Here is a 16,577-nt window from a genome sequence, read left to right as displayed (position 1 = left end):
CTCGACGTGCATCAAATTCGTCATCATGGAATGCATATTTTGCAAATAGTGACCAACAATCTCCTTCGACTAACGGCTTTAAACGATCAATTGGAAGAGCGTTCATGATTGATGCAACATTGCAACTGCGTGTGGTTACAATTACTATACTTCCTGGTGCCCCAATTTTAAAAGGATTACTTAAGATCTCCCAATCAGCATAATTCTCATTCCAAACATCATCTAAAACAAGTAGGAATTTCTTCCCCATCAATTTCTGTTGTAGTTTAACTTGAAGCAGATTTAGATCCTTTATATCACAAGTTGACGACGTCACTGACTCTAGAACTGTTTTAGTTACCCCAAACACATCAAAATCATCTGAAACACATACCCATGATTGAAGGTCAAAATGTTCCTTCACCCTATTGTCCTTGTATACAAGCTGAGCAAGGGTGGTCTTGCCAATTCCCCCCATGCCCACTATGGGAATCACACACAAATTTTCATTGCTGCTTGCATCATTTGAGAGTAACAAGTTTATTATTTTTTCCTTATCATCATCCCTACCAAAAATACCAGATTCTTCAACCAAAGAAGTGCTGGCGCGTCTCTTTACTGATTCTCCTCCAGAACCTTCTTTCAGACCTAGAACATCCTTTTGTCTAACTAAATATTCTAGTTTGTCAAGTAGCTCTTTTATCTTTTGGTTCTCTTTGTTAAAATTACTAAGAAACTTAGAGATAGAGTTGTGTACCTTACTTGAAGTGGTTTGGAATTCAACATCCAACTTATGTTGCAAGGCTTCGGTGGCTATCTCGTCCAAGGTGTCTTCTGCATCATAGACAACATCTTTCAAGTCATCGAGCCACAGTTTCACAGCAGGCTTTGTAAGTTGTTTTTCCTCCGCGTCTTCAAGCAGTGCATTCACGGACAGCAATGATATCTTCAACTTCTCTAAGACTCCTTCGTTGAGTTTGCGTTGCCGAAAGAAGTCCACGAACTCAGGAGACGCCATTATATTAAATAACACTGGGAGGAAGGCAGCGACAACTTCAGCCATGTTTTTGGGTTTGTAATGAAAGGAAATGGAGGAAGGGGATTTCAAACGGCAGAGAAAATGAGATTACAATGGAAGATCAAATGGAAGGAAATGAAGGAAGATGAATGGAGGAAACGGCAGAGCAAAAAGAGATTGCAGTGGAAGAAATGAATGAAACTGAAGGAAGGTGATTGGAAAGAGCAGAGCAAAATGAGATAATTGAAAGCTATGTTTTGCTTTTTACACCAAACTATATATAGACAACATATTCGGGCAACTGTCAACGGCCACAACGTAAGCAATTAAGTCAGAGAAATTTATTGCTTTGTCCCCACCATTATTTATTGTTTGCAACTTGCAATCAAGGAAGGCCATTCCTTGTAAAGAGCAGAGCAATTTTACGCCAAAGAACAACTCACAGGAAACAACCTAACCCGAGTTGTGATTGGCTCATCTCATGTTTCAACAACTCATTAACGTCATTAATTATACAATATATGACGTTAATTATATAAGATAAGCATCTGATCTTCTTGCTTATAATTACAATAATACCACCATCTTCACCTTCTTTATTATCAATCATTTATGTAGAATGCCTTCTTTTTTCTTTTCTTTTTTTGAAGGATTTATATATATACTTGAGCGGATGTGAAAATATATAACACCCCCGTTTTATATTGAGAAGATGAAAAGTAACCCAAATAAAATGAGTGATTTATAAAAATAGTTATGAGTGAACGTGAAAGTAGATGTTCCCTGTTTAGTGTTGATATTTATTTTAATGCAAAGATAATAACGAGAGAAGGAAAAATTTAAATTTTTTTAAAAAAGTCAAGAAAAACAGGTTTAAATATAAAAAAAAGAGGTCAAGTTTGAAAATAATAATAAAATTCAATTATTGCAATTATTTTTATGACAAGTTCACAATAAAAATATTATTTCGTTTCCAGTTCTTTAGTAGTTTTTTTTTTTTTTTTTGGGTCGTTCACAATAAAAATAAAGATTGATCTTAATTGTATGGAAATGCATTAAAGAAAAATTACACCTCTTTAGTTTCTGCTTGTCTTGTATTTTACTCATAAAAGAAAAAAACAAAAAAAATGATGTTATTGGTTTGGTTGTGATTTCTCCAAGTTGATTGTTTTATTATGAAATTGAAGTCCCTAAATAAATCCAAGTCAGTGGATGAAGCACATTGTTATCTTTTTTGAGAGGTAGAGAATGCAAAGAAAGGTCTCTTATCTCTTTTTTGTTTTGCTTGGTTGGGTGGCTTGACTTGTATATGGTAGGAATGCTCTTTGGTTGAAAGGCTTGAAAAGCCCCTTATTTTCTCTTCTTGGCATTTTTCTTCTTTTGTTTCATACATTAGATTAATTCTTTCTTCCTTTCAAAGCTGGCATGCTTTGAAAGTTTCTAAATGTGGCAACTATCGTGTACACGCTTTAGCAAAATAAGCCGCAACTATCGTGCACACGCTTTAGCAAAATAAGCCGCTACCCACCTTATGTTTGGTAGCATTCCCACAGGATCCCCCATTTTCTCTTCCAGAATGGGAATGATCCTCCTTTGTAGCCTTTCCCTCTTTCTATTAAAAAAAAAAAAAAATTGCTATTTCATTCCAAGATAAGTAACCATATTCCAATCGCACCCATTGACCAATTATATGTTATGTACTTGCTCGATTTCATTCCAAGTCGTCTTTAAATAGACTTGATTAATTATAGTATTTTTACCAGCCTCATCAAATTTTACTCACAAAAATAATCCAAAGTACATTTTTTTCTTTTTTAACTACTCACTTTTTTAAACCACTTCCAGGAGCCTTACTATTTTAACTATCAACTTTCACGATTCCATTTAAATATTCTTTTTCATATATTTCTTTATATATTTTTTTAACTTTTTCAAAGAACAGAAAATGAGAGAGAAAATTTATATTATTTTTTATTTATTTTGTGAGTGAATAGTACTCACTATCTTTATTGAGTACTATGCACTCACCATTTATTTTGGGTTAAAATGGTGAGGCTAAAAAAATTTAGGCAAAAAAAAAATTAATGTTTTTTTTTCCAATTGGTCTCTCCCCAAAAAAATTTTAGCCCTTGGTCCCTCCTCAAATTGAAACCTGGGTCCATCCCTAAGTGCAAATGCTCCATTGAAACCCTGATAGATATGACAGCTCTAGTTGTTTATGTGCATCTCTACTTTCAACTCATAATATCTCCTTGAATCTATTAAATCAAAACCTTAATTAAAGAAATAAATAGAACTTGATTGGAAAATTCTAGACGTTAATCAATGAACTTTCTTTTTCTCCTTATAGTGTGAAAATGAAAGGGCCAGGAAAACAAAGCAATTATTCTCAAATCGCAAGCGATATTCCAAGCATATCTTATTTGAAAAGACAAATCCCTCGTGATCTTTCCAAGCTTCTGGTTGACGTTTGCATGCTGAATGCTCACCACCTTAAAACACATGAGGCCATCTTTGAGGAAGAAACAAAAGGGAAAAATGCCAATCCAAAGATGTCACCAACATGAAAATTAGTGGGCTATTTTCTGGCATTTGGGTAGATGAAGATATCCAACATCTTTGGGCACCTGTTGAATAAGAGTTAGTTCGACCACTTAAAGCACAAATGACTTCATCATACAAAGCATCTGATCTTCTTGCTTATAATTACAATAATACCACCATCTTCACCTTCTTTATTTTCAATCATTTATGTAGAATACATTTTTTTTTTTTTTTTGAAGGATTTATATATATACTTGAGCGGGTGTGAAAATATATAACACCCCCGTTTTATATTGAGAAGATGAAGGGTAATCCACATAAAGTGAATAATTTATAAAAATTGTTATGAGTGGACGTGAAAGTAGATGTTCGCAGGTTAGTGTTGATATTTATTTTAATGCAAAGATAATAAAGAGAGAAGAAAAAATTAAAACTTTTTTTAAAAAGTCAAGAAAAACAGGTTTAAATATAAAAAAGAGGTCAAATTTGAAAATAATAATAAAATTCAATTATTGCAATTATTTTTATGACAAGTTCACAATAAAAATATTATTTCGTTTCCAGTTCTTTAGTAGTTTTTTTTTTTTTTTTTTGGGTCGTTCACAATAAAAATAAAGATTGATCTTAATTGTATGGAAATGCATTAAAGAAAAATTACACCTCTTTAGTTTCTGCTTGTCTTGTATTTTACTCATAAAAGAAAAAGAAAAAAAAAATGATATTATTGGTCTGGTTGTGATTTCTCCAAGTTGATTGTTTTATTATGAAACTGAAGTCTCTAAATAAATCCAAGTCAATGGATGAAGTACATTGTTATCTTTTTTGAGAGGTAGAGAATGCAAAGAAAGGTGCTCTTTTATCTCTTTTTTGTTTTCCTTGATTGGGTGGCTTGACTTGTATATGGCAGGAATGCTCTTTGGTTGTAAGGCTTGAAGAGGACCACATATTTGCTATTTCATTCCAAGATAAGTAACCATATTCCAATTGCACCCATTGACCAATTATATGTTACGTTCTCGATTTCATTCCAAGTCGTCTTTAAATAGATTTGAATAGAGCATTTTTACATGTCTCACCAAAATAATCAGAAGTACATTTTTCTCTATTTTAACTATCCACTTTTTTAAAACACCTCCCAACGGCCTTACTATTTGAACTATCAACTTTTACTATTCTATTTAAATATTCTTTTTCAAATATTTCTTTATATTATTTTTTATTTATTTGGTGATCGAATAGTACTCACTATCTTTATTGAATACTATGCACTCACCATTTATTATGGGTTAAAATGGTGAGGTTGAAAAATAAAGATTTTAGCTACTTTTACCAAATTGATTTTACTAAAAAATGATTTTAGTGAGGCTACAAAGAATGCTCACTAATGACAAGTTGAGTGCAAATGCTCTGTTGAAACCATGATAGATGACAACTCTAATTGTTTATGTACATCTCTACTTACAACTCATAATGGGTGATGTTAAACATCACGCCCGGCATGATGCACGTCGGGGTGATTTGATATTTTAAAATAATAAAATATAATATTTTAATATTATAATTTTAAAAATATATATATAGCTGGTGTGCATGACTGTTCATGCACGCAGACGTTCTGTATATCGTGGCCCACTCATAATATCTCCTTGAATCTATTAAGTCAAAACCTTAATTAAAGAAATAAACTATTTATTTTATTTGACCGAGAACTTGATTGGAAAATTCTAGCCGTTAATCAATGAACTTTCTTTTTCTCCTTATAGTGTGAAAATGAAAGGGCCAGGAAAACAAAGCAATTATTCTCAAATCGCAAGCGACATTCCAAGCATATCTTATTTGAAAAGACAAATCCCTCGTGATCTTCCCACGCTTCTGGTTGAAGTTTGCATGCTGAATGCTCACCACCTTAAACACATGGGGCCATCTTTGAGGAAGAAACAAATCGGAAAAATGCCAATTCAAAGATGTCACCAACATGAAAATTAGTGGGCTATTTTCTGGTATTTGGTTTGTAGATGAAGATATCCAAAATCTTTGGGCACCTGTTGAATAAGAGTTAGTTCAACCACTTACTTACAAAGCCATCATGACAGCAACCATTGTAGGTAATTTCTTCTCGTTCTTTATTTTGAATGCAAACTGCTTTATCTTTTTCCTAACATGGCAAAATAGAGCCATATATTATCCCAACATGTTTGTCAATTTTTGAACTAAATGGAAGGGGAAGTATGTAGTTTCCTTAGAAATATTCAGATGCATAATTGTATATAAAATATTGAAAGAAAATTGTCAGAAAAGTGTTTGACAGTAACAGTAAAGCAGAACAACAGCAGGGGAGAAAAAAAGAGCTCAAACTGGTATCTTCAAGCTCATGATCAACCCAAATTCTATTAAACCCTTAGGAAAGACACCACCTAACAAATTAGAAAGAATTATATCGAAGAAAATCCTAAGATCAATGGGACTTCACAAAACTTAGACATTTTCATTTCTTCCTGAAGCTACTTAAGAAACGAAAAAAAGGCAAAGACAGAAAAAAACAAAAGAAAACATCCTATGTGGACCATTTTTCTGAAGAAAAATACCATTTTTTTGAAGCTACTTGATTTATTAGCTAACCTTATGGTATTCATGCCTCATATTTGCCTGCCTCTTCTTCTTGCAATTGCCACCAAGTTCTTCGAACTTCTAAATTCTGTCAATTAAAATTTTTTCCATGCAATTAATGAAACAAAAAAGAAAAACAATTAGACAGTAATGAAACGAAGAGAAATTTGAAGGTGTTACGAATTTCCTTTTTGTTTTGGCTCTAACAACAGAGTTGGAAAAAAAAAAAAAAAGGCAGAGTTGCTGGTTTTTGACAGTCTTGCTTTGTTAATCAGCTCTGATCTGCTCTAGTCTCCGATCATTAGTTGGTAAGCTTTGGACTGCGTTGGTCGATTGAGCGTGGAGTTAATTTTGTTACTATTTGTTTAAAACAACAATAATTGGTTCGTGAAACCACAAAATGTGGGCATGCAAAAACTTTTCAAGATACTGGATGTGCTCTAATTTGATTTTAAGAACTTGAAATTTTCAGTCACTTAAAGCAAATTAACACAGAAAAAGACTTTATATAACCAAAGAAAAATTATCAGTTGTCTCAAAAATTTAAGTTAATAGAACAAAAAAAAAAAAAACATGGGAATTTAATAATTTAATTAACACTTTAACCCTCCAAAAAGCTGAGAATTCTCAATGCTATCAAGATTCAAGTCTTGCAAGCAGACCTCTTCTATTTGGCTTGTACTTTAGATAGCCCTTTTTGGTGTAAAGAGATAGTACAAACTGTTTTGATCTATACAATGTGGTGTCTGAGCATCATTTCAGATCAAATTCCCTCGAGAATGAACATGCACGGGTTCCTATAAATCAATTCAGTTTTCAGAATCATGGATAAAAAATAAGACGGCTACATATATTGCGTGTCCCAGACTTGCACTTTCAGGCTTCTCCTTCTTCTAAATATGATCACCATATCGCCAAATTAAATCTTTCAAGCTATCATAAGAAGATAACGTCCGGTTTTTATACCTTCCATATCTCCTCCGGGCTCCGGTGCTCAACCCACAAATGTCCTTGTTAGTCTCGTCATCAAACATGCAATACAAACTACCGGTGTCCGTGTTGTGACAAATGCAAATTTCAAGATCACCAAAGAAGTAAAAAAGTGCAAAATAGAAAAATAACACAACCACACAAGACACCAAGATTTAAGTGGTTCAGCTTAACAAGCCTACATCCACTGGCGGAAACGATCCAGGAGAAATTCACTAACAAAAAGTGGAGTACAAAGAGTAGTACAAACAAAACCACTCCAACCCAAAAGCCCCAATACACCCCAATCTAACTCAAAAGAGAATTAGATACAAAAGAAAAAAATATTCTCTAAAATTTTCTAAGCATTTCAGTACTCCAAAAGTGAGATCAAAAAGAAAAAAAAAATGGTGTATCTCTTCTTCTCTTTGCAACACAAGTCTCTCTCTCGGCAACTCTTTGTTTTCTTCTTTCTCTCTTTTTCTTGCTAAAGTTGCTGCCTCTCCATGCTTGATGACCGAATGACTTCAATAATAAAACAACAATGCCTTTTCACAAAGCTTCTAAAAGAAGCTCAATGAATGGAGAAGCCAAAGTGGACGTGTGAGAGAGAAAACATAAGTCAAAAGTATGGGATGCCATACTGCTGTGGGGCCTACGGTAAGACTTGTGAAAACAAGTCACCAATTCTGACAGTCCGTATACCCCAGTTATGTAAGAGCACAAACAATATCAATTAGGGTCAAATGGTCCGGATCAACATCTCCCATGTTGTGGACCTTCCTCCCAATATACGCCAGATGTGGTCCTGGTAGAGAAGCATGTTGTGGACCTTCCTCCCAATATACGCCAGATGTGGTCCTGGTAGAGAAGCCCCATGAGATAGTAAAATCGTCAACATATCAGCAATACAACCAACTATGAATAAAGAATAATCATAGGTGATTCAAAATGTACCGAAAGAATAATCTTAGTATAAGAAAAAAGGAAGTATACAATGACATTTCGTGTTTGAAAAACCAAAATCTGTCAAAATGTAGGAAACTAATGAAAATGAAGGTCAATTAGTCATGTAGATAAAGGAACCCTCATCATAGAACCACACACCTTCACAAGCAAGACACCCAACAATGCAATGCAAGCTGTAGGTGACTAAGGATCTTAAGGCACAAAATTTATCATAAGACTCACACATAAAGTTCTGGAAACTCAAAACATAAACAAAATTGCAACTGTCATAATCATTTCCATCACCTCATTAGCCTTTTAAGTTTCCATTTCGTTTTACTAATAGTATAACACTGAATTTGAAATGAATTTTGAGCAGAGTTGAATTCATACTTCTTTGAATGGGGTGGGGTGTCTTCAGCTTCAAGAATATGTATAACTTGTCCCATTTTTGGCCGCTTCCATGCATTAGGGTCTACAGAACGTAAAGCCACAAGAAGAGACAGCTTCAATGCCCTTGAAGTAGGCTTGTCAGGTAGCTTTGCATCCAATACTCCTTCCGGATTCCTGTTTGCAACCATATTCTTAAGTCACTCAACTAAGTTTACATAAACATTCTTGGCTTTTTAGTTAAAAGCAACATGGAAGATGAAATTCTACTATATTTGAAGCAAACTGATATTAAGAATATAGTGCAAACCTCCTCCGAAGATCGGCTATAATCAATTGGGTTCCTTCCAGAAATGATTTCCATCATAAGAATCCCAAAACTGTACGCATCGCTTCTTTTGTTCAGCATGCCTGTGCTTGCATATTCAGGAGCTACAAAACTACAACTACAAAAAAAGGACTCTTGTTACCTCTTTAGCCACAGTGGCACACAGGACTCAGATAAAAACATACCCAAATGTTCCCGTGACACGGGTTGTAATGTAGCTACTCTCTGAGCCAAGGAGCTTGGATTCACAAAATTGCTGAAACTGGCACACATTTTGATCAGTTGAAACTGTTTGCAACAGAAAATCCATATACAGTGAAGAGTATGTAGATAACCAAGTCCCTATGCAGAAAAAAAAGATAACTTAGTCATCTTAGCCTAGCTGATTGGTAGTGAAGTTTGGGGGAAAGTTTGTCGATTTTTATGAAGAGTGGGAAAAAGGGGTAGAGGGTTTATGCTTAAAATAAGATTAGGAAAATTGAATTTTTAAGTGTTTGATTATGCATGAGGAACCATAGGAAAATAGTGGGCAAGTACCAAGAAATGCTACAATAAAAGATCAACTCTGGTATTGGTTAAGTAATCTGTTAGTCATCAAACACACATGCTGAAGAATAAAGTGTTCGCAGAAAATCATTCACTTACCTGTCTTTCTGTTTTGGCAAAGTCTTCTTAAGAGCAAAATCCTCAATGGGATGGAGACTGGGAGCCAGCAACTACACCAATTTCAATTCTGAGCATATGACACAAGCTATTGACAATGAAAAGTGACTCTGCAAAAGAACCCACAAAGGAATTGAGGATAGACAATGAAATAAAGATCTATAGAAACGCAAATCACCGAAGCAAACCTATAGATTCGCAGAGCATCTGAGCATCCCTAGCTTTACATAGCCCATAGTCTTTGATTATTTTGGCCGGAATGATGCATTACAGGAAGAACTAATAAGCACTTTGTTCCATCAAAGAATAACTTTACTGATACAATTGAAAACCCAACCATTCCTGAGATGAAAAAGATTCTTAATGTCACTATTAGCCCATAATCCAATTGATCAAAAACCATACTTATCAATGAGATGCACAAATTTTTTTAACGTTTGAAAGACTCTAAGAGGTATCTGATTCATTGGTCTACAAGCACCAACCAGAAAACACTCATATAAGAACGTGTTAATACAAATTTCACACGTTCTTGCACATACCTGATGTAACACGTGATGTTACAAAAAAAAAAAAAAAATCTTTTCAAAAGAAATGAAAGAACTTGAATTTAGCAAATATAAAAGAGACCCAATGAGAGAAAAGTTGGACCAAAGATTAATTAGCTAACCATTTGGTATTCATGAACTCACAGAATCATGCACTCTATTTGCCTGCCTCTTCCACTTGCAATCGCCACCAAGCTCTTCGAACTTGTAAATTCTGTTCATTAAAAGTTTTTTCCATGCAACAAAAAGAAAAAAAACAATTAGACAGGGATGAAACGAAGAGACATTTATTAGACAAAAAAATATTAGAAAACCGAAAGAATCTGAGAAAGTTAATGGGAAAAGAAAGAGCAATGTACGCACATTTGGTGAAATGACACCCTTGTCAACATTTATGCGCGATCGATGAGCAGAACAGAGGAGGCTTTTGGGTCATTCAATATATTCTTCACAATCAATCTCAATGTGATCGACGGCAGGAACCTTATGGCCGCTTAGCCACCGTTTCTTCAACAAAGGGCATGCGTAGATCCGTATGGTGGAAAGCGACGCAGGCAAATCCTTCACTGGCACGTGCTTGAGCTTGGGGCAGTCATGGAGTGTCAACCCTTGAAGAGACGTGAGGTGTTGAAGCCCTTTCTTCTCCAAATATTTCATATTTTGAAATTGAGAGATATCGAGAAAAGTCAAAGAAGAAGGCAGCAACCCCGGCTCTGGAAAAGACCGCACATCTTCAGATTTTCCACCGACATACAAATTTACAAGAGACGGGAGATTCTGCAAACCCCATCTCGTCCGACCGGCGAAGAGTTTTTCACAACTCTGGACGTTGATAAGTTCCAGATTTGAAGGAAATCCCCCTCTGGGCAACGATTCAACTTCTGGGCAATCAATTAAATAGAAAGACTTGAGAGAAGGCATGAGTACATCCATCTTCTCCGGCAGTGACGTCAGACTCCGACAACTTTGGACCCAGAAGAATGTGAGGTCGGGGGCACGAACTCCTCCTCTTGGAAAAGATGCAAAATTTGGGCAATTGTTGATGAAGAAACGCACGGTCATCAAACCACGTCCACGATGTTCTGAAGCTGTAAACGATTCCAGATTCTTACACCCGGAGATTTTGATAGAAAAAAGATTTGGGATTAAATCTAATGGAAATGACTTGAGTGAATCACAGCCGTCCAACCGCAACGTTTCAAGGGATGAAAAGTTTGGCAGTCTAGGGAGCCTAAACATGTTACAGTTTGAGATGGCTAACTCCTGAAGATTGCTGTTGCAGTCCACCAGTCCCCGGGGAAGGGACTTCAGTGGGCCAAATCCTCCAACATTGAGCTTTTGCAATCCGGTTGGCAACCCCCTCAACAGAAACTCTTTGCAATGTAATACTCGCAATTCAAGTAAAGAAGGAGCCCTCGGGAGTGAATCCACCAGCTGCGGACATTTGCGAATATCAAGCTTTGCTAAAGAAGGAAGATCGACCGGCAGCCGCCCTGTCAACTTAGGGCAGTTGTCAATGTAAAGCTCTTCAAGCTGAGAAAAAACTCCGCCTTCGTTTTCAGCAACAAAAGAAGACCATTTCTCCCACTTCAACATTTTCTCGAACCTTAGAACTTTCAAGGCTCCAAATGGCCGAACTGATGAAGAATTGCTGCCATAAAACTCAATTTTCACTTTAACAACTTCTTCAAACCCAATGACAAAGAGGCCCTGCAAAGAGGATAGCTGCCCAAGTGGTGGCAAGTTGCGACAATGATTACAGTTTTCTAGGCGTAGGAAAGTTATGTTAGAGAATGAATGATCCCCAACCCAATCTGGAAAACTTCCGGCGCCATAGTTGTTGATAGTGAGACTTTTCAAGTTACTATGGGGCCGGAGATTGTGAAGTACAGATCTTTGATATTCTGAAATATTAGTATCCAATGCATTCCATTCCAACACCAACTCTTCAAGGTACTTTCTATCATTCAAGCATGCTTTCAAAGCATCAGTAGGAGGTACAACGTTTTGGAGCTCTAAAATAGAAAGCCTTCCTCGAAGATTTGCAAGTTTTCCCAACTCTTCAATGCAAGCCCCATTTTGTTTGCTAATGATAAATTTAGTTAATGTTTGTAAACATTTTAGTCTACTCAACTGCATTGGCATCTCCTTTATGACAGTTCCAGTAATATCAAGATGACGTAAATTAACGAGTTTCCGCATATCTCTTGGTAATACCGAAAGATCTTTACAACCTGATAAATTTAATGTTTGCAAATTGCATAACTTACACACGGAATCAGGCAACCTTCGAATTGCAGTGGAAGAAATGTTCAAATAACGTAAATGCTTAATTTTGCCAATTAATTCAGGTAACTCAGTCATATTTTGATAGTGAGATAAAGAGAGCACCCGCAATGAGCTTAGATTTGGCAATAAGTCAAGTGGTACTTTTTTTGTTAAGTAGAAGTAGGAATTATTCGATGGCAACAGCTCCAATGGCAAGAATGTGTGCAATCGAGTAGCCTCGTAAAGATCCTCAAACTTCTTAAAGTTATCAAATTCGTTTCTAAAATACGACAAATGACGAATCCTGTTCACAATTTCGGGAGAATTGTCAACCTCCAATCTAAAGGTAAATTGCCCAGACACAAATTTTGCCAAGTCGTTGACAAGATCATGCATTACAAAACTTGATTTATTGCCACTTGATTGTTCCAACAATGATCTTGATGCCAAATCAAGGAAGTAATCTTCACCAACCTCTTCCATTCTTTTGTTTCTAGTTTCTGCTAAGAAACCTTCTGCCATCCATAATAAGACTATTTCATCTTTTACTAAAACACAATCCTTGGGAAATATTGAACAATAAGCAAAACATTGTTTCAAATGTGATGGAAGATATTTGTAACTTAATCTTAGAGCCGGAAGAATATTTGTCTTTTCAAATGACGAATCCCATAATTCACTCTTCAATATCCTCTCCCATTCATCAACATCTGGTTTAGAACGCAAGAGACCCCCAATTGTCTTTGCTGCTAAAGGTAGACCTTCACATTTTTTCACAATTTGTCTACCTATTACTTCTAGCTCTCGACGTGCATCAAATTCGTCATCATGGAATGCATATTTTGCAAATAGTGACCAACAATCTCCTTCGACTAACGGCTTTAAACGATCAATTGGAAGAGCGTTCATGATTGATGCAACATTGCAACTGCGTGTGGTTACAATTACTATACTTCCTGGTGCCCCAATTTTAAAAGGATTACTTAAGATCTCCCAATCAGCATAATTCTCATTCCAAACATCATCTAAAACAAGTAGGAATTTCTTCCCCATCAATTTCTGTTGTAGTTTAACTTGAAGCAGATTTAGATCCTTTATATCACAAGTTGACGACGTCACTGACTCTAGAACTGTTTTAGTTACCCCAAACACATCAAAATCATCTGAAACACATACCCATGATTGAAGGTCAAAATGTTCCTTCACCCTATTGTCCTTGTATACAAGCTGAGCAAGGGTGGTCTTGCCAATTCCCCCCATGCCCACTATGGGAATCACACACAAATTTTCATTGCTGCTTGCATCATTTGAGAGTAACAAGTTTATTATTTTTTCCTTATCATCATCCCTACCAAAAATACCAGATTCTTCAACCAAAGAAGTGCTGGCGCGTCTCTTTACTGATTCTCCTCCAGAACCTTCTTTCAGACCTAGAACATCCTTTTGTCTAACTAAATATTCTAGTTTGTCAAGTAGCTCTTTTATCTTTTGGTTCTCTTTGTTAAAATTACTAAGAAACTTAGAGATAGAGTTGTGTACCTTACTTGAAGTGGTTTGGAATTCAACATCCAACTTATGTTGCAAGGCTTCGGTGGCTATCTCGTCCAAGGTGTCTTCTGCATCATAGACAACATCTTTCAAGTCATCGAGCCACAGTTTCACAGCAGGCTTTGTAAGTTGTTTTTCCTCCGCGTCTTCAAGCAGTGCATTCACGGACAGCAATGATATCTTCAACTTCTCTAAGACTCCTTCGTTGAGTTTGCGTTGCCGAAAGAAGTCCACGAACTCAGGAGACGCCATTATATTAAATAACACTGGGAGGAAGGCAGCGACAACTTCAGCCATGTTTTTGGGTTTGTAATGAAAGGAAATGGAGGAAGGGGATTTCAAACGGCAGAGAAAATGAGATTACAATGGAAGATCAAATGGAAGGAAATGAAGGAAGATGAATGGAGGAAACGGCAGAGCAAAAAGAGATTGCAGTGGAAGAAATGAATGAAACTGAAGGAAGGTGATTGGAAAGAGCAGAGCAAAATGAGATAATTGAAAGCTATGTTTTGCTTTTTACACCAAACTATATATAGACAACATATTCGGGCAACTGTCAACGGCCACAACGTAAGCAATTAAGTCAGAAATTTATTGCTTTGTCCCCACCATTATTTATTGTTTGCAACTTGCAATCAAGGAAGGCCATTCCTTGTAAAGAGCAGAGCAATTTCACGCCGAAGAAGAAACAACCTAACCCGAGTTGTGATTGGCTCAACTCATGCTTCAACAACTCATTAACGTCATTAATTATACAATATATGACGTTAATTATATAAGATAAGCATCTGATCTTCTTGCTTATAATTACAATAATACCACCATCTTCACCTTCTTTATTATCAATCATTTATGTAGAATACTTTTTTTTTTTTTTTAAGGATATTTATATATATACTTGTGCAGATGTGAAAATATATAATATTCCCGTTTTATATTGAGAAGATGAAGAGTAACCCAAATAAAATGAGTAATTTATAAAAATAGTTATGAGTGGATGTGAAAGTAGATGTTCCCTGGTTAGTGTTGATATTTATTTTAATGCAAAGATAATAAAGAGAGAAGAAAAAATTATAACTTTTTTAAAAAAGTCAAGAAAAAGAGGTTTAAATATAAAAAAAATGAGGTCAAATTTGAAAATAATAATAAAATTCAATTATTGCAATTATTTTTATGACAAGTTCACAATAAAAATATTATTTTGTTTCCAGTTCTTTAGTAGTTTTTTTTTTTTTTTTTTTGTCGTTCACAATAAAAATAAAGATTGATCTTAATTGTATGGAAATGCATTAAAGAAAAATTACACCTCTTTAGTTTCTGCTTGTCTTGTATTTTACTCATAAAAGAAAAAGAAAAAAAAAAATGATATTATTGGTTTGGTTGTGATTTCTCCAAGTTGATTGTTTTATTATGAAATTGAAGTCCCTAAATAAATCCAAGTCAATGGATGAAGTACATTGTTATCTTTTTTGAGAGGAGGAGAATGCAAATTAAGAAAGGTACTCTCTATCTCTTTTTTGTTTTCCTTGGTTGGGTGGCTTGACTTGTTTATGGTAGGAATGCTCTTTGGTTGTAAGGCTTGAAAAGGACCACATAGTTTGCTATTTCATTCCAAGATAAGTAACCATATTCCAATTGCACCCATTGACCAATTATATGTTACGTGCTCGATTTCGTTACAAGTCGTCTTTCAATAGATTTGAATAGAGCATTTTTACCAGTCTCACCAAAATAATCAGAAGTACAAGTCGTCTTTTATTTATTTGGTGAGTGAATAGTACTCACTATCTTTATTGAGTACTATGCACTCACCATTTATTTTTGGTTAAAACGGTGAAGCCGAAAAATATAGATTTTAACCACTTTCACCAAATTGCCTCACCAAAATAACTAAAAAATGATTTTGGTGAGGCTACAAAGAATACTCACTAATGACAAGTTGAGTGCAAATGCTCCATTGAAAACCTGATAGATGACAGCTCTAGTTGTTTATGTACATCTCTACTTTCAACTCATAATATCTCCTTGAAATCTATTAAGTCAAAACCTTAATTAAAGAAATATACTATTTATTTTATTTGACCGAGAACTTGATTGGAAAATTCTAGCCGCTAATCAATGAACTTTCTTTCTCTCCTTATAGTGTGAAAGTGAAAGGGCCAGGAAAACAAAGCAATTATTCTCAAATCGGAAGAGATATTCCAAGCATATCTTATTTGAAAAGACAAATCCCTCATGATCTTTCCAAGCTTCTGGTTGAAGTTTGCATGCTGAATGTTCACAACCTTAAACACATGGGGCCATCTTTGAGGAAGAAACAAAAGGGAAAAATGCCAATCCAAAGATGTCACCAACATGAAAATTAGTGAGCTATTTTCTGGTATTTGGGTTGTAGATGAAGGATATCCAACATCTTTGGGCACCTGTTGAATAAGCGTTAGGTCAACAACTTATAACACAAATGACTTCATCCTACAAAGCCATTATGACAGCAACCATTGTAGGTAAACTCTAGAAAAACCACTAGTACCATAATTTCTTCTTGTTCTTTATTTTTAATGTAAACTGTTTCATCTTTCTCCTAACATAACAAAATAGGGTCATATATTACCCCTACATGTTTATCAATTTTTGAACTAATTGGAAGGGGAAGTATATGTAGTTTCCTTAGAAATATTCAGGTACATAATTGTATATAAAATATTGAAAGAAAATTGTCAGCAAAGTGTTTGACAGTAACAGTAAAGAGCTGATCAACATGTTCTTC

At 35.2% G+C, this 16,577-nt stretch overlaps 2 protein-coding genes across 2 annotated transcripts in view; both read right to left on the bottom strand.

Moving 5' to 3' along the window:
- Positions 1-980, bottom strand: part of LOC132173146 (putative disease resistance RPP13-like protein 1) — a 1,196-nt gene extending 216 nt beyond the window's left edge. The window contains exon 1 of the mRNA XM_059584718.1: positions 11-980. Coding sequence (XP_059440701.1) covers positions 11-457 — 447 coding nt within the window. The 5' untranslated portion in view covers positions 458-980. The remainder of the gene's footprint in view (positions 1-10) is intronic.
- Positions 981-6,180: 5,200 nt separating this feature from the next.
- On the bottom strand, positions 6,181-14,045 carry LOC132173130 (putative disease resistance protein At3g14460). Its single transcript, XM_059584717.1, has 2 exons — positions 10,358-14,045; positions 6,181-6,236 (listed from the first exon to the last, which is right to left on the bottom strand). Exon 1 carries the CDS (start codon positions 13,520-13,522, stop codon positions 10,427-10,429), a length of 3,096 nt encoding a protein of 1,031 aa, XP_059440700.1. The 5' UTR covers positions 13,523-14,045; the 3' UTR covers positions 6,181-6,236; positions 10,358-10,426.
- Positions 14,046-16,577: the final 2,532 nt, after the last annotated feature.

This window comes from Corylus avellana, chromosome ca1, assembly GCF_901000735.1.
Source record: "Corylus avellana chromosome ca1, CavTom2PMs-1.0".
Taxonomy (NCBI): Eukaryota; Viridiplantae; Streptophyta; class Magnoliopsida; order Fagales; family Betulaceae; genus Corylus; species Corylus avellana.
Note: the sequence above shows the minus strand (reverse complement) of the source record. Positions and strands in the feature narration are given on the sequence as shown.